We start from the raw sequence: 25107 nt of genomic DNA, 5'->3' as shown, positions 1-25107 counted from the left end.
AAACTCTCTCCAGACATACAAATAATTGCCATAGTATTATCATGCAGGTGACTTCAAGGTAGCACGGTGGCACACTGGTTCGCACTGTTGCCGCATAGCAAGAAGGTCCTTAGTTCAATTCCACCATCAGGCCGGTCTTTCTGTGTGGAGTTTGCATGTTCTCCCCGTGTTTGCGTGGGTTCCCTCCGGCTTCCTCCCACCATCCAAAGACATGCAGCTTGTGGGGATAGGTTAATTGGATAATCCAAATTAGGTTGTCTGTCCCTGTGTGTTAGCCCTGCATCAAACTGGCAACCTGTCCAGGGTGTACCCCGCCTCTCGCCCTATGACAGCTGGGATAGGCTCCAGCGCCCCCCGCGACCTTGAAAGGATAAGCGGAAGTGGATGGATGTCTTCAAGACCATGTTTTGCTGTAATAATATATAACTACACAAAAAAAGGTAAAAACGATACAAGTCCAGCTATAATCACAAGGAAACAAAACTGAATGGTGAAATGTCTCAACTTAGCCCTTCAGAAAAGTCCATTTCCAATATGCTTCATAACCTCTTAACCACAAACACTAAAGTGGAAGGACAGATGTTCTATTAAATTCTGAAAAAGAAAAAAAAGTGGCCATAATCCTTTTCTGTAGCAATGGCATCACACAAAATATTACAGCAGCTGGATGAGATGAGACAAATGGATTAGTATTCATTTTTTTCCCTTTGTTCGTTTTATAACAATTATTCATAGATATTGTTTATTTGGTTCTGACTGAAAACCTGTAAAAGATGGTGGCTCGAGAATGCAACAACGGCGGCTCTTGGAATCTTTCCTTCGTGATGTATTCTGATAGGGTGATGGCATGCCATTTGTTACAAAGTATCTTTTGGTGTGAGAGAAAGAAAGTCTGTAAAAGAAACTGGATTGATAGAATTTCAGTTTAGTCATGCTGTGATGTTTCTCCCTCCGTTGGTTTGACTTACTCTGAAAAAACATCGCTTCTCTGCAACTTTTCTATCCTCATGCTGTTCAAGAATTACAGCAACAATGATATGCTTGTTACATCATCCCAGCATACACAATCACACAGCGTGAGACCTCTTCACCCAAACATGTAACTGAACTTGGATGCATTCTTTACTTTTACTGGTAGTCAGCCCAGCCTGACAACCCATCAACATTACTCAACAGCAGAGCAGGGGCCTATCCAGCTTAAGAAAGCTTCACTGTTTTATATACTTTAACTAAATTCTGTTTCAGTATTGCCATGCCTGTCATGCATTAAGAAATGAAATTACACTAGGAACAAACAAAACATAGAAATAATCAGATTTGTGTATATCACTTGTGTGTTCCACTGTATCATGCTTTATTCTAATGGCGTACAGGTTCTGTTTTATAATACCTCTGAATGTGACTCACACAGAGTCTGAGTACTGGAGCTATCAGTTACATAATGTGGGTTTTCCTCTGGGTTTATATAGGTAGCCTTCCAGAGCAGCAGTTCTCACCTGGTGTAATGGGACATGCTTATGTAACCTAGACAAAACTTGCTCTGGCTTTGATATATAGGAGCAGATGTGGCCTTGAGCTAAGAGCAGCAGTCTTGCAACAAGAAATTTTCTATTGCTTTTTTGTTTTTCATTTTCTTTTATTTTAGAGTTTTGTGCCTTTTATTTCCAAGGCACTCTCAAAGCAATGTTTCTACAGATGAAAGGAGGGTGATGTTTGCACTGCCCTACACACCATGCTAACTTACCTTTAGCTTAATTTTTAAACTGTAGTTCCAAAACAGGAAATTCAGAACCTATCTTCACTTGACATATGTGCTCAAACCAGCAGCAATTATATCATATGTGGAACCCACCATAATCAGTCACTGTCAATAACGAGTCAGCCTAGCAGAGTTGCAGCAAATGTTGGGCTCATTGCATCACACCTAAACACAGAACTGACCATCAGTATAATTAGACACAATTTACTAGAGCATATCTAATGACAGTATTTTTATACACTGGATTTATTAGACTAAGGATTAACAATCCATGTATATCATCAAGTGCAAACAAGTTGTTTAGGTGATTTCTTGAGGATTTGTTAAGTCTAAATAAATCATCAGCAAAGTATTTAGACTGATGTTTACAAATACACAGATTATGATATGAGCCAGTTGTTTGTGTGTGAATGGAGGATTTAAAACGACTTATTTCATTATGTAATTCTCGTTTAATTGACACAGTAATTATTTGTTAATGTGTAGGAGAGGTTTGAGACAGATTGACATTTACATTAATCAGATTGGCCAGGGTGTACCCTGCCTCTTGCCCTGTGACTAATTTACTATAGATTAGTGAAGATAAAATAACGAATAAATTGTGAGCATCTCTGTATGTGCAATAAAAAAAACTAATTACAAAGTTTTGATAGGGAATGGAGAGAATGACTTGTGTCATTGGAAACTAATAATGACAATGCATATTTTGCTAATGCTGACAAAGATATTTTAAAAATAATTTTTACCATTACCAGTAACTGTTTTAGTAAGTTTAATGTTTCAACACTATGGGAATGCCAGTAATAGTTAGGCTATGAAAGGGAAATTCACAGAGCACATTGTAAAGTGGCTTTAAAACAAAAAACAAACAAAACAAAACAAAACAACAACAACAAAACAACAGGGGTTTGAGTAATGGCTAGTAGGGTCACAACAAAGCCAGGGCTTAAGCCCGGGTTGTTTTTTCAGAACCCCAGGGTCTTTTGCAGTGTCATTTGTTTCATAGTTAGATGCCTGAATGACAACTGTATAAAACACAAAACTACACACAATATCCATAGTGCACAGTCATAAATTCCCCCTAATTTTGGTATGATCCAAGTTCAGGCACTAGGCGACTGAGCACAGCACATGTGAGCGAGGGGGGAGAGAGCAGTGCAAAAAGGCAGACAGAGGTACCAAAGCAAATCATTCGTACTGTACAAATAATGTAAATATGACGGTGTATCACAAAAGATTGATATCAAACTGATCACTTGACCCATATTACGTTACTTGCTCTTCGAGTGAATCAACAAATGGTGAAATGAAAAGCCGAACAACAACAATGCTGTTTTTTTAGAGAGTCTTAGCTTACATGTGTGTTTATTTCATATTGTCAGTTGTTTCCCTCCACGACTAAACAAAGCTCTCTAAACCGGTTATGTACCGATGAACACAACAATGGACATAAGGAGCTTCTTTCAAAGAAAAAACTCAGGTAGATGTTATTTTATATATTATGCTTTGTATGTTGTTCAGTATATTTCTATGCAAAACAAGAGGAATTTCAATACACAGCAGTATATTCACAGTTGAAACCAGATATTTACATACACTTTAGGGAAAAAAACAGTAACTTTTTTTTACTGTTAAACATGAATTTAGAGTAAACTTTTTTGTTTTGGATAAATAAATATTGAAATATCTTTTGAATTAGTTAAATGTCAGAATAAAGAGAGACAGAGCTGTCTATTTTTTATCACTTTCATCAAATTTAGGAGTACATATACACTAAGTTTATTGTTGATTAATAAGAAACTGCAGACGATTCCATTCTGAGCTGAAGAAGCTTCTGATTGGTTAGTAGAGTCCATGTGAGTAAAGTGGTGGCACACCTGTGGATGCATATAAGGCAAAACACAGAGCCTGTTTCTTTGAAATGGGAAAATCAATTGGCTCAATTTTGAATACAATTTGGTGCCATTTGCAATTAAGAAATACAGATAGTTTCTCTCTTTACTCTTAAAGTTAACAAATATGTTTTTTATATTTATCAATCTAAAAAATAAACATTTAGTCTGATTTGATGTTACAATTAAAAAGGTGTTTTTATCTGAAGAGTACATAAATATCTGGTTTCAACTGTATATTTGATGATGTTGGTGTTTGGCTTGATTGTCAGCACAAAGAGGGAGAGAGAGGAACAGAGAGAGAGAAAGAGTGGAACAGAGAGAGAGAGAGAGAGGAACAGAGAGAGAGAGAGAGAGAGAGAGGAACAGAGAGGGAGAGAGAGAGAGAGAGAGAGAGAGAGAGGAACAGAGAGGGAGAGAGAGTGGAACAGAGAGAGAGAGAGAGGAAGAGAGAGAGAGAGAGAGAGGGAGAGAGAGGAACAGAGAGGGAGAGAGAGGAACAGAGAGAGAGAAAGAGTGGAACAGAGAGAGAGAGGAACAGAGAGAGAGAGGAATAGAGAGAGAGAGAGAGAGCGAGAGAGAGAGAGAGAGAGAGAGGTTCTGGTTCTGTCTTGATTAAGTCCTCAGTAGTCCTGATTTTGAACTGTTGTAGTCCTGTTTTAATTCCGTATCAGTTCTGGGTCTGGTTGAATTGGGGTTTAGTTCTCGTGTCTTGATACCGCCCGGATTTTGTTCTGCCTTGCTGCTTAATTAAAAAACTATTTTAAGGTGTCCTGCATATGTGATTTTTTTTTCTGATATGAAGTCATTCTTTTTCGAACAAAACTCAAAACACCCCCCTCCCCCCCTCCAAATCCAACATGCATACTACCCTTATATCAACCAAAGTTCCAGAAAAAACACAAATTATGAATTTATTTGTGTGTAATGTAATGAGATTAGCATTTGATTCCCAGGTAAAACATAAATTAGAGGTGCTGCAGTCAGCTGGGTACGAGTCTGGCCTGTAGCCCTTTACTGCATGTCTTCCCCACTCTTTATCCCCAATTTCTTAGCACTTAGCACTTGATGAAGACATGCAGACCGTTCTTGTAGCAGTTCTTCAGGTCTGCACACATCTCAAGAGTGATTTTGGGTCACTCATCTTTACAGAAAGTTTTGGCTCCCTTCATGGACTTTCTATAGCTTCAAGGTCTGGAAACTGCCCAGGCCACTCCATAATATTAATGTGCTTCTTTTTTAGTCGCTACTTTGTTACCTTCACAGTATATTTTAAGTCACTGGCATCCTGGAAGACCCACTCACAACCACCTCGCTTGGGTTGACATTCTTCGTTTTATTCCTTTAAATATCCACTTCATGACCCTGATCAGGAATGACTGCCATGTTGAAAGCCAGTAGTCATTCATTCTCAATGCTCCAAAAAACATACGACAAACTTTTAAACTGGGAGTGCTAGCTGTTACACACAAGCTGTGCTGGGGTGATAACTTAACAGAAAATGGTAGACAGCAAAATAACTGTAAAAAAAATAACAGCAGCAAGCTTGTTGGATTTAACCAACAACTTTTATAACTTTGAATAATTGAATTCATTTATTATTATTATTATTAGTTGTAGTAGTGTACTTTTTTTGTACTGTACTTGTATAAGGGCAATCAAAGAATTAAACCTTAAACACTAAACGCTTCCCAGCCAAGAAGTCTAATAACCTTCTGTGAGACTACAACACTTTATTTAAGACAAATAAACAAAACAAAAATGATGACCAATCACGTGGCAGCAACTCAATTCATTTATGCATATGGACTTGGTCAAGAAGACCTCCTGTGAACCAAACATCAAAATGGGGAACAAAGGGGATTTTAGCAACTTTGAACTTTGGCATGGTTGTTGGTTCAGCTTGTCTCAGTATTTGCAAAAAATCTGCTGGGCGTTTCCAACATAGCTATCTAAAGAGTTTACAGAAACTATTAAGCAACACAGAAAATATCCAGCGAGTGCCAGTTCATTTAATAGTTGGTAATAAGAAGGCAATGGTAACTGAAATAACTGCTTGTTACAACCAAGGCATGCAGAGAACCTCATCTCTGAACTCACCACATGTTAAAGCAAATGTGCTATAGTAGCAAAAGACCAGATAAAGGGTCACTCCTTGGTGGTGGCAGTGGTGGTGGTACGGGGTGGAGCAGTGGGGAGGGAGGTTCTTGTTACACTTGTGCCACTCAGCTGAGCATCATTTAAATACCAAAGCCTACCTGAATATCATTGCTTACCATGTCCATCCCTTTATGACAACAGTGAGCATATAAACACCATGTCACTGCTTTTTTGAACATGAAAATGCACTTTGCTGTTTTCCAATGCCCTCCACAGTCACCAGATCTTGGTGTAATAAGATACCTTTGGGATGCAGCGTAACAGGTGATTTGCATCATCGATGTGCATCATACAAATCTGCATCTACTGCATAATACTGCATTGTTAAATCTATGTATAACAGAATTAAGTCAGTTCTGAAGGCAAACGAGATTCCAACAGAGTATTAGCAAAGTGCACTGTACCTAATAAAGTGCCTGGAGCATGCATGTTTACAGGAAAGTACATTATTTATCACATTATTGTTGTTTTCCATTGTCCCTGCTTTTAGTTTGCCCTGCAATTTCCAGCAGAACAGACTCTGGAAACCTTTAAATGTTGTTCCCACAAAGGTTCTAGACTGTGTAAACTCACTGTGTATATTTTTCAGCATCATTCAAACAGTCTGGATCTTACTATTCTCTATGCCTGTTTTCATTTCCTATTAAATCCAGACAGTCACCGCTGCTCATTCTCATTAAACGCTTTGTTACACTGTTAGTAGTTTATGACAAAGACACTCAATGAAGCTTCTACTAATTTCAAAATAGATGAACTAATTAATTATATGAGTTCCACAATCTTTAAACATAAAACAATAGCATTTATTTTGTCCAAAAAGGTAATAATCTCCACTGTAATCCATCTTAAACAAAACTCATATTTACATTCAACATACATGAGTATAATTTCAAGTTACCTCAAATGAAATATAGCTTTTATAATTGTAAATTCCTTTTCCAGTGGTTGTAGCACATAGCTCCCATAGCTCATCATAGTTCTTTTTTTTTTTTCATTACAGTTACATATTAAAACTAAACAAACATAAAGAGTCAGTTTTTTTTCATGAGATACAACATCACAGCAGACTGAAAGGTAAAAATAAAAAAACAATCCCACAAGTTGACCAGTTCGGTTAGTGACAATCCATGATGGGAAACCATTACATAAATTGTCTCTATGATGGGAATCTTTATCCAACAATTTTAAGATCTACAACCATCAATGCATGTTAAACCTGAATGAAACAAAGAAAGTCTTTTTGATTTGATGGTTTTGATCAGGCCTTGAACCCATGAAGATCTTTAATATAAACAGTTGTTGGTACCTTATTATTCTGTGGTGTTTTATTTATAGAGCAGCTGTTCAGTGACTTTGTTCTAGTTTTATCATATTGTTGTTACAATATGATATTCAGTCCTGCCAGTGTTGTCACACAATTGTACTGATCTACAGGTGGTGCTTGAAGAATCAGCTATCTGCATCTTGAGAAGGATGGAAACATCTGAAAAGCTTAAATGTAAAAACACAAATCAAATAAAAAATAATAATTAAACAAATTTGTTTATAAGAAAATGCCACAGAGAAAATTGAATATTTCAGACATTAGTGTCTGCATTTTGAATATATTATTGGAGACGGTCGCACTTTCCCACTTTAATAACAACAAGATCAGTAATGTCATTTACACTTGATAATAATTATCAACAACATGATTTCACTGGCAGAAATGCTGAATGTGGAGAAATGTAATCTTGTTGTGTCTCTCTGTGTTACTCTGGATAAATTTGACCCTTTCTTCTCCAACTAACCCCAACCGCCCAGTTATGTTTGTTTTCATTTCTCTCGTGGCACATAAACAAATTACAATAACTACTTTTCATTTTGAGAAATGCAGATTAGTTGGCTGTAATGGTTACAGCCTAACAACTTTATTAGGTAGGTAGCATCAACTTATGTTTACCGTAAAACATGCTGGTTGAAAACCTTTGAAATCCAGTATTTAGCATTACCAACTTTCTGTATTTAAGGTATTTTGTAAAATGATTTGCAAAAAGGTCAAAGCTAATACTGTGTTTAAATAATATTGGAGTTGCAATAACTGCCATTGTCTGAAAATAAATGTCAAATGTGATAATTATAGCTGGGAAACTTGTCTTTTTCTGATATATCTGACCTGGCAAAAAAGGGAATGACAGGAAATGTAACGACAGTTAAATATAATTATGCCATAAAATGTGACAGATTTTTTTCATGGATTGGAAAAAAAAATACTGTATATTTAAGAAAAAATTATCATCACTCACTCAGTACTCTTCAGACTGGTTCTGTACAGTATCATTCATGTTTTTAGTTAAGATTTTGATAAAGACTGCGGGAAATCTTAAGTGAAATGGCACCAGAATACTGACAGTTGCCACATTGAGTCGTTTAATGATGTGAATGTGGGACTTTTTAACTTAAATATCAAAATCCCCACATACTGTTAAAGTGATACAATGCTTACAAATTCAAGTCAAATAGTCACTATCCTGATTATTGGTGAAGAAAATAAGGAAATAGCATTTTTTGTACTGTTACAGCAGCATTAGTAAGCTAGGTACTTGAATAACAAGAATGAACCTTTGGTGTCACGGTTAACGCCGACTATCAGCTTTGTCCCGTGTTCAAGACTAATATATTTTTTGACCCATTCATCTCTTCTCAGTGTTTTTACTACACTGATTTAGTGTTTTTCCAACATCATCACGCTGTTCTTTGTTCTCCTTTTAGCTGCTCCCTTTAGGAGTCATCCCAGCAGATCATCTCCCTCCGTCTCACTCTATCTCTAGCATCCTCTTCTGTCACACCATCTGTGTGCATGTCCTCGTTTACTATATCCATGAATCAACTCTGTGGTCTCCCTCTATCCCTCCTGCCTGGAATCTCCATATTCAACATCTGTTGTGCAATATACCCACCGTCCCTCCTCTGCACATGTCCAAACCTCTCAGCCTTGTCTCTTTAATTTTGTTTCCAAACAACTCAACCTGAGCTTTCCCTTTGATGTCCTCATTTCTAATCCTGTTTATTCTTCTCACTCGAAATGAAAACCTTAACATCTTCAGCACTACCACCTCCAGCTCGGCCTCCTGTCTTTTAGCTAGTGCGACTGTCTCCTAACCATACATCATAGCACATCTCACTAGCATCATGTAAGCCATCCCTGCTCATAAATCACCCAATACGCTCGTTTCCATCTACTCTTCTTCACCTCTCTTGTGTACTGCTTATTGCTTTAGATGGCTGAGCCTGGGTATTTAAGCACATCTAACCTCCTTGTCTCTGCTTCTTGGCTGTTTACCTTTCCATCTGTCTCCCTCTCCTTCACACACATATTCCATCTTACTTCTCTTCTCCTCACCAAAGCATACCTCCACCTGTCCAGACTCCCTTCCACCTGCTCCTTACTCTCACTATAGATCAGGTAGTCTGAAAATGTCACAGTTCATGGACACTTGACTGGCCTTACCTCATCTGTCAACCTGTCTGTCTATCTCCACTGTGAAATGGAAGAGACTCAGAACTGATCCCTAATGTAATTCCAGCCACACCAATCTGTGACTCCTACCCAACACCTTACCACTGTCCTGCTGTCCAGTACCAGACTTACATACTTCTTTGCCACTCCTGACTTCATAATGCAGTGCCAGAGTTCCTCTCTTGGTACCCTTCCAAATGTTTTCTTTAGATCCACAACTGCATACTTCTCGAATCACTTTGTTCTTTCCCCAAATCCTAATTACAATGACTGCAAAGTGGTGCTTTTACTTCAGTTACAACTGTACAAGAAAAACCTTTTGTTGTTTTGTTTTGTTTTCTCCCCCACACTCCTTCTACATCATTTTGGGTGGGGGACAAATCCAAAGCCAGACAGGCCTGACATATCTCATTACAGTTGCTAGGCTGATTGAAGAGCTTCTATTTAATGCAGGGATTACTAAATGGTTAATTTGCAGAGGGTACTCTTTGCAGAATAAACTTTGGTGAAAACAGTCTGTTTGCTCTTGGAGTAATGGAAGGAAGGTCAGCTCTTAATACATCGCTGTGAAAAGCAGGGACTTGATGTGAGATGAACTCTGACTCCGCTTTTTAATTAAATACCATGAAGACGAGTGAACATTTTCAAAATCATGCAAATTGAGTGACCTATCTCTTTCCAATCTCCAGTGGCTCCATCTGTTCAGGTCTGTAAACTGTCAGAGATCCAGCTTCTACCTCCCTTTAGCTATGTAACCTCATTTCACAAGTTCTGAATTCTCTTTTCAAAATGATCATCTTTAATCATTATTTGATATCAGGATAGGCATGTTATTCTGTCTCATCATAACAAAGCTGAGGGTTTCTTTAATGGCAGGGGTATCGATCATCATTGGGAATGTAAAATGAACTGAAGAAGCTTGTTGGATGAGAGGTGACATGTCTTCAAGACCAAGCTCCTTAGACTACCATGACCTGGATGACTGAAAACTTACACAGACATGTTAGAAATGCAACAGTTCCTCTGGTGAATCAATGAGGGTTTTTTTTATAATTGCTTTCTGTACCAGATTTGATAAGTGATTATCACAGCCAAACCCCAGGAACTGGCATTTTTAGCTGCATCCACACATCTATAAATTAGCCATAAAATGTTTGGATCATTGCAACTTCAATCGTCGTGACGTCACAAAACAAATAAACAGACAGTAGACATCAGAGTCCTTATGGTCTATTTCACACTTTGTATTGATTTGTACCATCGTTGCAGGCCCCTGATGAGTATTGTTAGACAGTGGATGAGTAGGAGGCCAGCGTAGCAGTTAGAGCTTTGTCATTTGAGCTGAGCTAATATCAGTTTGCTTAAGCTGTCTTTAGTGATGTGCAGCTTTTGTGCTTTTTATTGACTGCATGTCCCATTTGTTCTTCTCAGTTTGGTTCGGCAGTGGGAAAAGGGTGCCAGTGATTCCTGCCTCTCCAGCTGTGGTACTGCAGCTTCACCTCTATTTCAGGAGCCACTGGTTCACTGGAGAAGAGGAGAGAAGGAAAACCGGAATTTATTATTTTTGCATATTTCTCATTTATGTGTTTCGGATCATCAAACAAAAGATAGTCTGAGTAAATACAAAAGGGAGTTTTAAAATGATGATATCAAACCTTCTTGGGCCTATGTGAAAGCGTAACAGTTCTAAACTGGTTCCACAACCTGTTGCAGAGTTACTGCTTCTGCAACAGTAACTCAAAAAACCCTCATTACAATCAAGTATGCAATAGAGCATCTCTGAACTCACATTCACCACACATTGAACCTTGGAGCAAATGGATTACAGTAGCAAAAGACCAGGCCAGGAGTCACTCCTGCCAGCTTAGAAAAGGAAAACAAGACCTTAATTTGCACAGCCTCCCTAGAATTACAATACAGAATATTTCAAAAACAAAGAGTCCAGATTTCTGCGGTAACATTTAATAGGTAGTGTCAGAATTTGGCAACGTTTGGAAACATTTCGGCATGAAAGCACAGATCCATGCTGCTAGGCACATTATTTCAGTTCAATTCAGTTTTATTTATATAGCATCAAATCAATACAGCTGCCCTATTTTATAAGGTAATGATTCGACAGTTTACAGTGTTATTTATACATTACTGTCTAAACATCACAGCTTACCTATTGTTGTTGACCAACCCAGTCTCACACCCGTCCATGATGCAGTCATGACCTTTAACCTATTAATTCATGTTGCTGAATCAATACATCGATCTATGACCTTTAATCTATTGATTCATGTTGTCGGACACAAATTTCTTTAAATTCTCTTCAACACAAATTTGCATTTTGTATCCCTGAACACAAACTTTTATCAGCCTGCTATGTCCAAGTCCACAGCTAGAAGTTATCTGGACTTTCAGTGACCCAAGTCTGACTCGTGCACATCACAGTTTTTTTCTACACATATTTAGCATGACTTTTAAATAAATGATTACAAATGTCTTGTTGCATCAAATTTAAACATTAAAAATTACTGAGTTGGGCTTAGAACAGTATGATGATTTGGGTTAAAATGCACTGCTTGCCATATCTTTTCAAATACTGTTGTCCTGGTTGCCATGGTGACACCTCCCTGCTTTTTCTGCAAGTGTAGTTCCTCAAACAAAATATATTTCCTAATGAAAAGCATTACTCACAAATTCATGTTCACTGACACAAACAAAAAACACTTAACAATTCGTGTCCATGAACACGAGAAGATTCATTTATTGTGACTATTTCACAAACTGCCTGAAGACCAGGCTGTACCATCCCTCTCCCATCGGCTGCAGTGTACCGATCCTCTGATAGCTGCTTTTAGCAAGATAACAATAAAGTCAAAAACATGACTTTTGCCTTTCTTCAGAATAATAATGAACTGGCTGTACTCAAATAGGCTCCACATTTACTAAGTCCTCAGTTCCATAGAGTACAATTTAAAATGTGATTTTTGCAACTACATCCCAACAGCCAACAAATCTGCAACAAGGGTGTTGCTGTCATGTTAACATGGACCAAAATGTCTGAGGAATGTTTGCGGCACCTTGTTGTGTCAGGAAGAGGACTATAACAGTATATGCTTATTGATTGTTGAGAAAAGAAATCTCATGCACAAAACTATCTCCCCACCTTTGTAATACATCTGACATGACAACCCCCTATCCTCCTACAAATCACCCGGTTACAATTCAGCTCAATTTTATTTGTAGAGTGTACAGAGTTCCACTAACAGTCTTCCCAAGGTGGTATATAGTCTTAGGTAAAAACCAGACAATATAGGACCATCAACAATCAGTCTTCTGCGAGCAGCCACTTGGAGACAGTGGAAAGGAAGAATCCCCTGTTATCGGAAACAAGAGAACCAGGTTCAAGTGGGCACATCCATCAGTCCAACCCAAGTGAGTTGTGTGGAGATAAAAAGGAGAAAAAGCCTATTAATCTGCTAAATTACATTTAGGAGATAAACTGTTTAATAATCCAATTAATGTCACGCAAACTGCTTTCTTTTAAAAGTTGCACCTCTCACCAATGCTTTAAAACATCCGTCATTTTTCTATAATTCCAATTTACAAAACTGACCAATCAAATTCAAAGGTTACTTGAACTGCACAGTTGAATTTCTCACTTATTTGCAGTTGCAGTTGATCAAAGGTATTTAGCGTTTGTGTTAGTTTGCGTTACTATGTTGCAGTTTCAAGCAATGTTTTGGTTCGCCCTGATTAGCATGAAAACCACTAAAGCCAAATGAATACTGTATATATTCTATACTTGTGCTGAGCTATGCATATTCAAATTAACTTTGTAACAAGGACAGTAAACAGACACAACTAAACAAAAGTCCCCTGGAGTGCTGAATATACTCCTCACAGGTTTCCAGTGGATTGCCAGCTACATTTTCTATCACCTCAAAAATCCTGCTAAAGCTGTCTCAATGCATCTTGTCTCTTCTCTTTTCTGTTATCTTAGACTGACTCCATGATGTTAAGATCAGGGCTCTGTTAGAGCCATATGATGTAGAATTTCAGAATTGCTTGCTCTTCTTGGCTGGAGTGCATTTTGTCATGTTACAGAATAAATATGGATGACATAAAACACGTTTCTGATTTTACTGCATGATAGATTTTAAAAAAAAATCTATAATAATATAATTGTAGTCTGAGCACATGAAAAATCAAGCGAAATGTAAAACTGGTATAAGTGGGGTATGAGTGGGGAAAGGTATTTTTATTTTCACTTTGGGATAGATGTACATGCTGGTTGGCAAAAGGCCATAGATTCTAATCAAATGTAACTTTTTTAATGCGAGTTGCAAAACAACATAAAGCTTTTCATCAGCAAAAGGCAATCGCTGACAGCTGCTTGGTGCGTCAAGCAGATGTCAGCCTAAAAACCTAGCTGCTATCAATGAAAAAAGGGGGGAACAAGATAGTACTAAAAAGATATAAAGTGCAGGGAGGAAATCAGTGGGTATGAGTAAGTGCAGTTAACTGAAAGAGGGAATTTCAAAGTGAATTAGTCTGTGGAGGAGAAAAAGAGATAACTCCTGCCAAAAGCAAAATCCATGCGTTTATTTCCCACCAGGATCCTCTCATTGGCAGAGTGCACTGTGTTTCTATACTTTCACTGGATGTTGAAGAAAGTACAGAAGCTTTTTTTTTTTTTGCAATGTCATCTCAGCCTTCTTGCCTGTTACTGGATCACCTGACTTTATATTTTCTAAAGAGAAAGAGATAATATTTGATAGCTTTTAGAATTAGCAACTGCAAGTACAGGTCAGGGCTTCTACATAGTTTATTTCAGAAGCTGCAGTATTCACGGCGCAGAGCATGTTAACCTCATCTTTCAAGGAAGGATATCAAACTCTACGCAAAGCTTTTACTCCAACTGAAAGCCAGTTTTTCTGTCGCTACAGTGCAAGGTAAATGCATTTAAATCATTTTCATTTTCTCTTTGGATCTTATACTAAACAGTTAGATTTTGAAATGAAATGTAACATTTCAATTCAATTCAATTTTATTTATCTAGCGCCAAATCACAACAAAAGTCGCCTCAGGGTGCTTTGTATTGTACAGTAGATCACACAATAATAGGTACAGAGAAAAACCCAACAATCATATGACCCCCTATGAACAAGCACTTTGGCGACAGTGGGAAGGAAAAACTCCCTTTTAACAGGAAGAAACCTCCAGCAGAACCAGGCTCAGGGAGGGGCGGCCATCTGCTGCGACCGGTTGGGGTGAGAGAAGGAAGAAAGGATAAGACATGCTGTGGAAGCGAGACAGAGATTAATAACAGATATGATTCAATGCAGAGAGGTCTATTAATACATAGTGAGTGAGAAAGGTGACTGGAAAGGAAAAACTCAATGCATCATGGGAATCCCCCGGCAGCCTACGTCTATTGCAGCATAACTAAGGGAGGATTCAGGGTCACCTGGTCCAGCCCTAACTATATGCTTTAGCAAAAAGGAAAGTTTTAAGCCTAATCTTGAAAGTAGAGATAGTGTCTGTCTCCCGAATCCAAACTGGAAGCTGGTTCCACAGAAGAGGGGCCTGAAAACTGAAGGCTCTCCCTCCCATTCTACTTTTAAATACTCTAGGAACAACAAGTAGGCCTGCAGAGCGAGAGCGAAGTGCTCTAATAGGGTGATATGGTACTACAAGGTCATTAAGATAAGATGGGGCCTGATTATTTAAGACCTTGTATGTGAGGAGCAGGATTTTGAATTCAATTCTGGATTTAACAGGAAGCCAATGAAGGGAAGCCAAAACAGGAGAAATCTGCTCTCTCTTTCTAGTCCCTGTCAGGACTCTTGCTGCAGCATTTTGGATTAGCTGAAGGCTTTTCAGGGAGTTTTTTGGACATCCTGATAATAATGAATTACAGTAGTCCAGCCTGGAAGTAATAAATGCATGAACTAGTTTTTCAGCATCACTCTGAGACAGGATATTTCTACTTTTAGAGATGTTGCGCAAATGGAAAAAGCAGTCTTACATATTTGTTTAATATGTGCGTTGAAGGACATGTCCTGGTCAAAAATGACTCCAAGGTTCCTCACAGTGTTACTGGAGGCCAAGGTAATGCCATCCAGAGTAAGAATCTGGTTAGATACCATATTTCTAACATAAAGCTAAGATCTCCTGATTTAAAAACTAAATAAAATGCTGAACTGATGAAAAGGTTTTCCAATACCGAATCACCAAAGTACTGCCTCTCCTGACCTTCGTTCAATAACAACAGCTGCAAACGTGAACTGTTCTTTTCAGGTCTCACCACAGCATCTCAGCGCCATGACTATTCCACTGCAAAATTTATATTTTATTCCTTTTGAGCCATTCAGAGTTGGACTTAACACTAAAGGGACAAACCTAAAGGCAGAGGCTTGCATGGATTTTCCTGTCAGAGATGTTGGTGTGTCAATGAAATCTGCCAACCAGCAACAACTTTTCTAGCACTTTTCTACACAAGCACTCAAAGCACTTTATACAACATGGCTCGTTCAGCCAAGCACTTTTTTCTAAGTGTTTTTTAACATTCACACCTAATGCAACCAACGCCTGGAAAGTCTGCTTGTAAACTGCTGACTGCCTGAATAATTCAGATTCATAATTCAGATTATGACTTCAAGGTCTTCTGTGTGAGACCAGAATCATGCAACTAATCAATAAAGCCACATCTGTGCTGTAGGTATAATGTTCCTTTTTTTGAATTCGAGTTTGCCTTTTGACGTATCTAAAATTTTAGATTGTCAGTTTTGTTTTGGATTAATTCTTTAACATGAAGGCTGTTTGAGGTGGGAAAGCTTGAGCATGAGTTCCTAGATGACTTGCCCCGTGCTCTTGAATTTTAGAAAGTCAGCTTCAGTGTCGGTATGTGGAGTCCCAGAGCTGTGTATCTAATAGGGATTACCAAACTGCTGGTGCTGTGTCTCTTAGCATGTTTAGATGCAACTTATTTCCTCTTAATAATAATATTTCATTTACTTTCCTTTCAGGTCACTCAAAGCAAAAGTATCTCAGAGTGCAGAGGTTAATCCTTTAAAACCTAAACCATCAAATAATTGCCAGAAACAGTCTATTGTCAAAAAATTTTTGACAGTAGACTGTTTGTTGAACCTTTAGACAATATATATATAAAATATATCAAATTCTAATCTGCATATATGAGTTTTAATTTGTATCAAATTTGCTACATTAGCCATATTTTTGCAATTTAGTCATTAAAAATGTGTCATGCAATTTATATCATTTTTTGAGGGTAAAAAAAAAGGTCATGCTGATGATATAGAAGTCTCAAAAACTCACAAAAACACATGTATCAAATATGATAAGCTTTAAAAAAAATGTAAAAATAGCTTTAGAGTGACACTGGGTCCCTGACCAAATAAGAATAACACATGAACAGTTGTTGCATTGAAAAAAGTCTGTATTATGCATTAGTTGATTTTTTCTATCATTACTTACTATGGCTTTATAATTATATTTATCAAAAAAGAAAAAAGATGTTGTAGTAAATTATAAGTGCTTTTCAAATAAAGAGTAGAAATGAAAGCTGCAAAGCAAAAAAGAAGACAAAAAACCCCACTGAACAAAAGTTTGTGGGGAAAAAGGCTTTTACGATGACCTTGTTAGAGATCTGAACTGTGTTGCAATTTAGTTCAACGATTAAAGTTAAAATTCTGCGGAAATTAGGTTATAATGGCTTGAAAAAGACCATTTTTAACATTTCACTTTTCAACCAAAAGGGACATCCACGTAAACAACCATTACCAGAAAACCAGAATCAGACTAGAAAATAACACTGATGCATGCCTGATGCTTGGGAGGAAAAAGTTTGTAAGGAACCAAAGGTCAGAAAACAAAGACTAAAGCCAGAGTGAGCCTTCTTCACTACAGCACTTCACTGATGCAGCCCTGTCCTCTCACACAAAGCAATTTATCCTAATAACGTGATAATACTGGATCCTGGTAGTACTGGCATTTCTGTGGCAAGCAGAAGAACACTTAGAAGAAGTGATAGTGTACTAAAACCTTTTTTTTTTCATTTACGCATTTGTTTTTTGTTTTGTATTTTTTTGATGATGATGATGAAAAATACAGGAGCCACCACAGCTGGAAAACACTAGGGGGTAAACTGGTGGAGAAGTGGTTCACTAAAAATTTAGGAGCCAAGTGCCTCAGTCTCACACAGTGGAAGTGGAACGCATTTAATAAAAGATCATTGGAGACCGTTTTTGAAGTTTAACCTTGAGTTGAAAAAAAAAGCACAGAAACTGAGATATTTTGTCTTGTTTGATAGCAATTACTGGCAACCTGGCAAGTCTAAAAAAATACTATATTCCCACATACCCCCAAAACAAAGAGCAGCCATTCTGAGTGTTTCTGGTTTCTGGAGATCACCTAAACAGTCTTCCAAGGGACTTCAATTGCTTCAAATGCATTGCCAGAGAAAGACAAGGACCTGGCTGCAGCGTATAAAATTGCCAGTTGAATTTTGCTGAGGCTACTGTTGATCATATTTTCTCTACTTTGTGAGAGCATTAAAGCACTGAAGCGTACCATCTTTCTTTTGGACAAAATTAATTAAAGGAGAGCAGAATTCCATCTGGGAAATCTTATAATCCTTCCACATGGCCAGATGGGCCCGGAGAACTGGGAAACAGACCTCTAACACAGGAATTCCTAACTGTGAAGCCCAGTTCTGTAACACTGAAAAGAAAAGGCAGGCAGATGATTAGACATGGAGAATTTCTGGTGTCCATCTTTTGTCAGACTAAAGTGTGGAGAAAAATCACATCTGACAGCATTTGCTGGAGAGGAAAGGTTGTCAGCGCTTCTTTATTGGGCAATCAAGAAAGTTTATTCTTGATAAATCGCAGAGACATTACAGACATTTCTTAAAAAATGACCGACAGAAAGCTGCTGTGAATATAACCATGAATTCAACAAAGATTTAATCCACTATAAAAGCTTCATTTGTCCTCCTCTTTTTATTTTTGAGCACCCATCTCCTCAAAGGTATCTCAACAATCCAATCGCTTCCACTGGTTGGACTAACACTGTTGGAATTTCTAAAAGCTCCTCTAGGGAGTAGGGATGGGTACCGGTGTCCGGTGCCATGATGGCACCGGTTCTGACATAAACGGTAGTAACCAGACCGAAAAGCAGCGCACATTTCGGTGCTTTATTTCGGTGCTTTTTTTTCCGGAGCTGTGATACACTTCTAGCCAATCATTTTACGTTTCCGAGGATAGTAGGCGGGTCCAGGTACGTACGTTCTGTTAGAGCAGAGCTACAGATTAAAAATGCCCAAGGCAAAGCGGTCAAAAGTCTGGCTGTACTTCACAGCAAAATATGCAAACTCAGCAGCCTGCAACAAGTGCTTTAAGCTGATACTGTGATACTGTCAAAGGAGGTAACACCTCAAATCCGATGAAACACCTGGCGACGCATAGCGTTTTTTTTTAAAAGCCAAGAAATGCGCTGTATTTGATAGCTTGCTGCGAGACCTCACACCGAGCACATCTACTGCGCGTGGGTTGCCTGTTATCAGACCCAGAGTTAGCAACATCCCCCAAAAACACGAAGAGGAGAGTCCTGGCCCCTAGCCCTGCCAGTGTAGCAGAAATGATGAGGATGATGATGGCAGCAGCAGCCGTTCTTCTCTGCGTGAGTAACTTAATGTGGTTCGTGTGTAATTTACGTTGAGTAGGCTAACCACGTTATTACATTAATGCATGTAAGGTGAAATAGCAAACATCATCATAGCTACATGCGGCTGTCCTCTTGTTTGATGGCAGATACGCCCTTCACCCTGGCCAAAAAGGCTAAAATGACCAAAGAAAAAGAGGGAAACGGCTAAACATGAGAGGTTTTTGGATAAAGTTTTCAAGCACTGCTTCCAGCCAAGAGTGATACCATATATGCCCCATAGCTGCAGAAAAGGCTAACATTGTTATCTTTTTACAAAAACCAGCTGAACATGAGAGGTTTTTGGACCAATTTTGTGTTCTCCATTCTTTAAGCACCGGTTTGAGCACCGTTTGAGCACCGGCACCGTTTCAAAAGTACCGGTTTGGCACCGGTATCGGATAAAACCTAAACGATACCCATCCCTACTAGGGAGTGATTAAGGAAAAATCAAATACCCACACGATTCACAGTTAAGATGATGTCAAATTCAAGATGGAACCCATTTAATCTGATAGAAAATACTTTCAGGAGTTTCTCTTGGAGACTGATGCCCATTATTTGACCTCATTTCAGAGATGCTTTGGTTTACATGTAGTTTGGGAGTTGATCACTTTTTGACAAAAAAGGGGGGGCAGACTTGTTCAAAGGAAACTTCTGACATTCAATGTAAATGAAAAAAAAAAAACTTATAAAAGTTAAATGAATGTGATCATATCCCACCTGGCATTTCTCTATATGTGCTTATTCAGTCTGCTGGTCTACTGTTTTGTGTTTTTTTACTCTGTGCCTACAATCTGGCTGTTTGTGTTCTTTTGCTCTTTGACCTTGAGTGTTTCGGTTCTATATTCCAACAGGCCAATATCAAAGGGGTAGTAGAGAACATGACATTGGTTTTAGTTGTGGAGGATATCGTGAACTTCACTGGATTCATAAAAAAGAGAAGCTGTCAGCTGTTATTATTCCTGAAGGATCCAAGGACACACTTCCAAGTTTGGTGTATATTTCTTGGTTGGACCAGTTCTAATTTAATTTAACGCTTCCAGTGTTACATTGGTAAAGACAACACATTTGCACTTTTTCACACATACACATTAATTTTGATGTCCTTTCTTTTTGCTCCTGTTTTTTTACCTATTGTTTATATTCTCACACACTGCATGTGTGCTTTGGACTCAGATAATAAGAATAAAAAAGTGCAGGTGCACTGCTGTCTTGGATATTTTGCTACAGTACAACACCCTGTTGTAATTTGTTGTGCCACCACTTTATCATGTAACTAATTATCACATTTAATGGGATTGTTTTCACTACATTAATTAATGTATCCCCCTGTGAAAAGCACCAACGACCACAGAAATCATGCAGATCCTCATTTTTTATCATGATGTTTAAGCTTATAACAAATTAAGCCATCATTGCTGCTTTTATAGTATGTTGTTTATATAGTACGCTGTTTTTATAGTAGGTTATTCTTCATTTCAGTACACTACACTGGCTGAAATGTGTCTAGATTATCTATGTGCAACTTTATAAATGTCACAGCAATAACTTAATATCTGTTGTGAAATATTATCCCTCTATTACTACCCATGATCCACAGGTTTAAAAGGTTTCCCAGAAAAGGGAATGAGTGGGGCCTGATGAGCTTCAATGACCTAAGCGACCTAAATATATCCCCAGTCTTGGCACAAGCTTGTAATAGCTGCCTTGATTAGCTTAAGAGGCTGAAAAGGAGAAGCACAATCATACTTGGCATTTTCTTCATGCAGAAACAAAACCACCGCTCCCTCTTTCTGTACCCTGTGAGTTACCTCTGTATTGTGGACGAAGGGCACGGTTGTTGGGGCAGTCACGGCCCTGCTTGCTAAAGTTGATATTGGTACGGATGCAGCGTTGAAGCAAAGGCTGGGTGGGCCGGGTGTTGTCGCTCATACTAAGGAATATCTTGTAGGGCTCATTCTGGCTGAGGAGGCGCAGGGAGTGCATCTGTGGGAGACATAAGATCAAATCTTAGTTCAAGAGCAAGCTAAAATGTCCTGAGTTCATCTTCAGCTTCTCTAGTGGCACTATGCTAGTCTATCCACCCATCTGCTGCTTATTTGTAGGTGGTGTGGACAGCTACCTAAGCAGGAACTGCTGCTGCTCCCCAGCAGTCCCATTCTCAATACTTCACCCCAGACCTTAAACTTGGCCATAGAGAAGAGACAAAAGCTTCATTTTCAAAGAGTGTGGAGAATCATCGCTGGTGATAAGAACTAGTATCAGTGAGGAGTTTCAGTGGAAGCAGTGCCCTAGCTCAAAACATTTAAAAGAAAAAAAAGTGTCCCACATGTTGACGTGAAAATGCATACATTTTTTACATCACATTTCAAAAGGACAACCTGCATTTGGGAGAGATCATCAAAAACATAATTCAGAATTAATTCAGAGTATTATTTGTGGAACCCACTAAACCTTGAATGATTTATAGACTGTGATTTCGATCTAGTCAATATATAATTGGAAAAGAAAATCAGTCAGTCAACACCACAGGACTAGAACAACACGAGTGAGCACACATGTAGAACCACACAGGGCTGAGTGGAAGGAGAAACACACTGTTCAATCTTATTCTTTCTATCTTTTTCTGTTTTTCACCTGCCTCCTCCACCACAGTTCTTTTCTCCCTTATTTCCACATCATGCTCTTCTTCTCTACCTCAAGCATTCTGAACTGAGGTCAGAGCTCTAACATAAAGAAAAGAGCATGAGCATGCACAGATTATTTAGTCACAATGGTGAGTGGTGCTTCGTTGACTCATCAACCTTGAGCATTTTAAGTGGCTAGGAGAAAAAATGTAAATATTGTTAAATATTTCATTGATACATATTTGTTTTAATCCAGATTTATGTCAGTATTATTCACATGCATAAATATAACATATAGTATATAGAAAAAACAATTCTAATGCAGACAGTATTTGAAACTGGCAGATTATAGGTGAGAGTTTTTTCTTTTTATTCTTATTGACCTGCTCTCAAAACTTTTTTTAAACACCTTAAAAAAATCACTTTTTAAACCACAAGTTTTTGTCATTAAGCTGAAGATATGATGAATTTGATACAGTTTTCATGTACCTACATCAAAATAAACCTCAAATATTGCTCAACATATTTAAAAGAATCAGAGGCCAAAAAAATGAAAAGTGCAGAATAACTTTGGTGCAACAAATGACTTGTGAAGCAATCTTGTAGTATTTTTCTGGTGGTTGCAGCTCATTAAATGGTGCAAACACTCAAACCCAGCCACGGGAAGGCCACAAGCCAGTTTATTCCTACTGCTGGTCCCAAAACGGGAATGGGGCGGTTCGCTTCAGGAAGGATCATTCACCCTAAAATCTGTGCACATCATAAAGAATTAAATTCTCGTGCAGATCCGGTGCTGCTGGTCTTCAGGATCACCCTCCAGGGTGATTTGTGGCATAAGGAGAGCAGCAAAAGTGAATCGTGAGACCTGGTATGATGAATGGTTTGGAGACAGTGGTGCCAACAAAAAGACAGACCTGGAGGTGGCTCACAACCAGTGAATGTGACACGTGAGGTAATTTTGCTTTTGTGGGTTTTGTTGCTGTCAGTATTATATATACAGGGTAGGATTATAATGCAGACCAGCCCAAAAAGATTTTTCCCCACACAGAAATAAAATCCTGCATCATAGTTCTGACTGCATGACTTTTATGAAACCATCACTGGAAATGGTATGGTTATAAAGAAAGGGGATGTTATGTGTGTGTGTGTCAAAATGAGTCAGGTCTAGCAACAAAAAGCAAGCTTTAATTACGCTGCTAAGAAAAGCCCGAAAGGCTGGCCCAAAAAAACAGGAAACCAAGAATAAAAGGAGGGCAAACTGATGGAGACACAAAATGGCACAAAGCGCTGATTGAACACAGAGATGAATAGATGAACACATCTGCAAAAGCAAACCGCACCAAGGGGGACGAACCAGCACAGGTGTGAAAACACCCTAAGTGTTAGCGTGTCACCTTTTTCTCCTCTCACTGTCGTTCCTTTTCCTGTTTAAGCCAACTTTTCCACAAATCAGCATTCTACCTACGCTAAACATCACTGCCATCAGACTACATGTGGAAAGAAAGGATGCTTCTGTACCCTTGTCAGTTCCAGCAATCCCGCCTCTCTGTGGTTGCCTATGCAGGACAATCAATCCCACATAACACATTAGCCAAATCTCCCATAGGTGTTCACTTTCCTAATCACCCTGGAAAAGACCACATGAAAACAAAGCGATCACACAGAACAGCTTGGATCTGCAGTGAGCCTTCCCTCTCATGAAAAGACTACAGCAAAGGGTTCCCAGCCAAAGTGATTTCTTCAGTGTAGAGCTCAATGGTTCAAATCTTTCTGTTCATGCTTTAATTTTTCACCAGCCTTTTAATGATCAAATTATACATTTAGTGTTTATACTGTTTGTATCATTCCCTTGAATCGTATGTTGTTGATATTTTAATCTGAGGCCTACTATTCAATTCAATTCAATTTAATTCAATGTAATTCAGTCCAATTCAGTTGTATTTATATAGCCCCAAATCACAACAACAGTCGACTCACGGCGCTTTATATTTCAAGGTAGATCCTGCAATAATACATACAGAGAAAACCCAAGAATCATATGACCCTCTATGAGCAAGCACTTTGGCGACAGTGGGAAGGAAAAAATCCCTTTTAACAGGAAGAAACCTTCAGCAGAACCAGGCTCAGGGAGGGGCGGAGCCATCTGCTGCAACCGGTTGTGGTGGGTTGTGGTTGGGAGCTGTTACTAAGGTAACAGTGTTGGCTGTGGCACAAAGGTTATTGTTCATGTACTTTTCCACTTCAGTTGTTATTTAGATTTTTTTTTGCATACTTCTATTATAATTCTGGTAAAGAATTATCAAAAGGATTTCATAATTTCATTCAAGTGGCAGTGCCACTGTCAAAACCACTGGCTTCATCTCTAATTGTTTAAATATGCTATTTGAATGATCAATTATTAGAATTCATATTTTTGCTGATCTCTCTCAACTTTTTACTCAACAAATTTGGACTTGTCACATTGTCTTTCCCTTTGGGGAGCACTCACTTTGTTTTATCACTGTCATGGCTCACTGGGTCACCTAATTAAACGGAGCCGTCGTTAATACAGCTCATCACTGGACCCACTTCAGTTTGCCTACCAGCCTGGCATTGGAGCGGATGATGCCGTCATTCACCTCCTACATCGTTCCCTCGCTCACCTGGAGACCGCTGGAAGCACTGTGAGAATCATGTTCTTTGATTTCTCCAGTGCCTTCAACACCATTCTTCCCTCGGTTCTAAAGGACAAGCTGGTGAACTCTGGAGTGGACCATCACCTCACTACCTGGATCCTGGACTACCTCACCGACCGACCACAGTATGTGAGGACTCAGGGCTGTGTGTCGGACAGGGTCGTCTGCAGTACGGGGGCCCCACAGGGAACGGTTCTGGCTCCGTTCCTCTTCACCATCTACACTGCAGACTTCTCCCACAATTCCACCCAGTGCTTCCTGCAGAAGTTCTCTGATGACTCTGCAATAGTCGGCCTCATCACTAATGGGGACGACAAGGAGTACAGAGGTCTGACCCAAGACTTTGTGGACTGGTGCCAGCTGAACTACCTCCAGATCAACGCCAGTAAAACCAAGGAACTGGTGGTAGACTTCCGCAGGCACAAGCATTCTCCACTGCAACCACTGAACATCCAAGGTATGGACATTGAGGCTGTGGACAGCTACAGGTACCTTGGTGTTCATCTGAACAATAGACTGGACTGGACTCATAACTCAGACGCCCTCTACAGGAAAGGGCAGAGCAGGCTGTACCTGCTGCGGAGACTCAGGTCGTTTGGAGTGGAGGGCCCACTCCTGAAGACCTTCTATGACTCTGTTGTGGCTTCTGCTATCTTTTATGGTGTGGTCTGCTGGGGCGGCAGCATCTCTGCTGGGGACAGGAAGAGACTGAACAGGGTGATCCGAAGGGCCAGCTCTGTTCTAGGATGCCCTCTGGACCCAGTGGAGGTGGTGAGTG

General features: G+C 39.0%; 1 protein-coding gene across 2 annotated transcripts in view; it reads right to left on the bottom strand.

Moving 5' to 3' along the window:
* Nucleotides 1-6592: 6592 nt before the first annotated feature.
* LOC147331682 (carbonic anhydrase-related protein 10-like) overlaps nucleotides 6593-25107 on the bottom strand; it is a 154071-nt gene continuing 135556 nt past the window's right edge. The window contains exons 8-9 of one of the 2 annotated variants that reach the window (XM_086287888.1): nucleotides 20839-21013; nucleotides 6593-10834 (exon numbers count right to left, since the gene is read on the bottom strand). In XM_086287888.1, coding sequence (XP_086144014.1) covers nucleotides 10812-10834; nucleotides 20839-21013 — 198 coding nt within the window. In that variant the 3' untranslated portion in view covers nucleotides 6593-10811. Of the gene's footprint in view, nucleotides 10835-20384; nucleotides 21014-25107 lie in introns of those variants that run through there. The other variant, XM_086287886.1, reaches the window with a different exon arrangement.

Source organism: Aulonocara sp. 'chitande type north' Nkhata Bay, linkage group LG4, assembly GCF_057382095.1.
Source record: "Aulonocara sp. 'chitande type north' Nkhata Bay isolate Kocher_YH1m ecotype deep benthic linkage group LG4, A_spYH_male_GT1.1, whole genome shotgun sequence".
Lineage (NCBI taxonomy): Eukaryota > Metazoa > Chordata > Actinopteri > Cichliformes > Cichlidae > Aulonocara > Aulonocara sp. 'chitande type north' Nkhata Bay.
The sequence above is the reverse complement of the archived record's forward strand: the minus strand, read 5'-3'. Positions and strand labels throughout refer to the sequence as shown.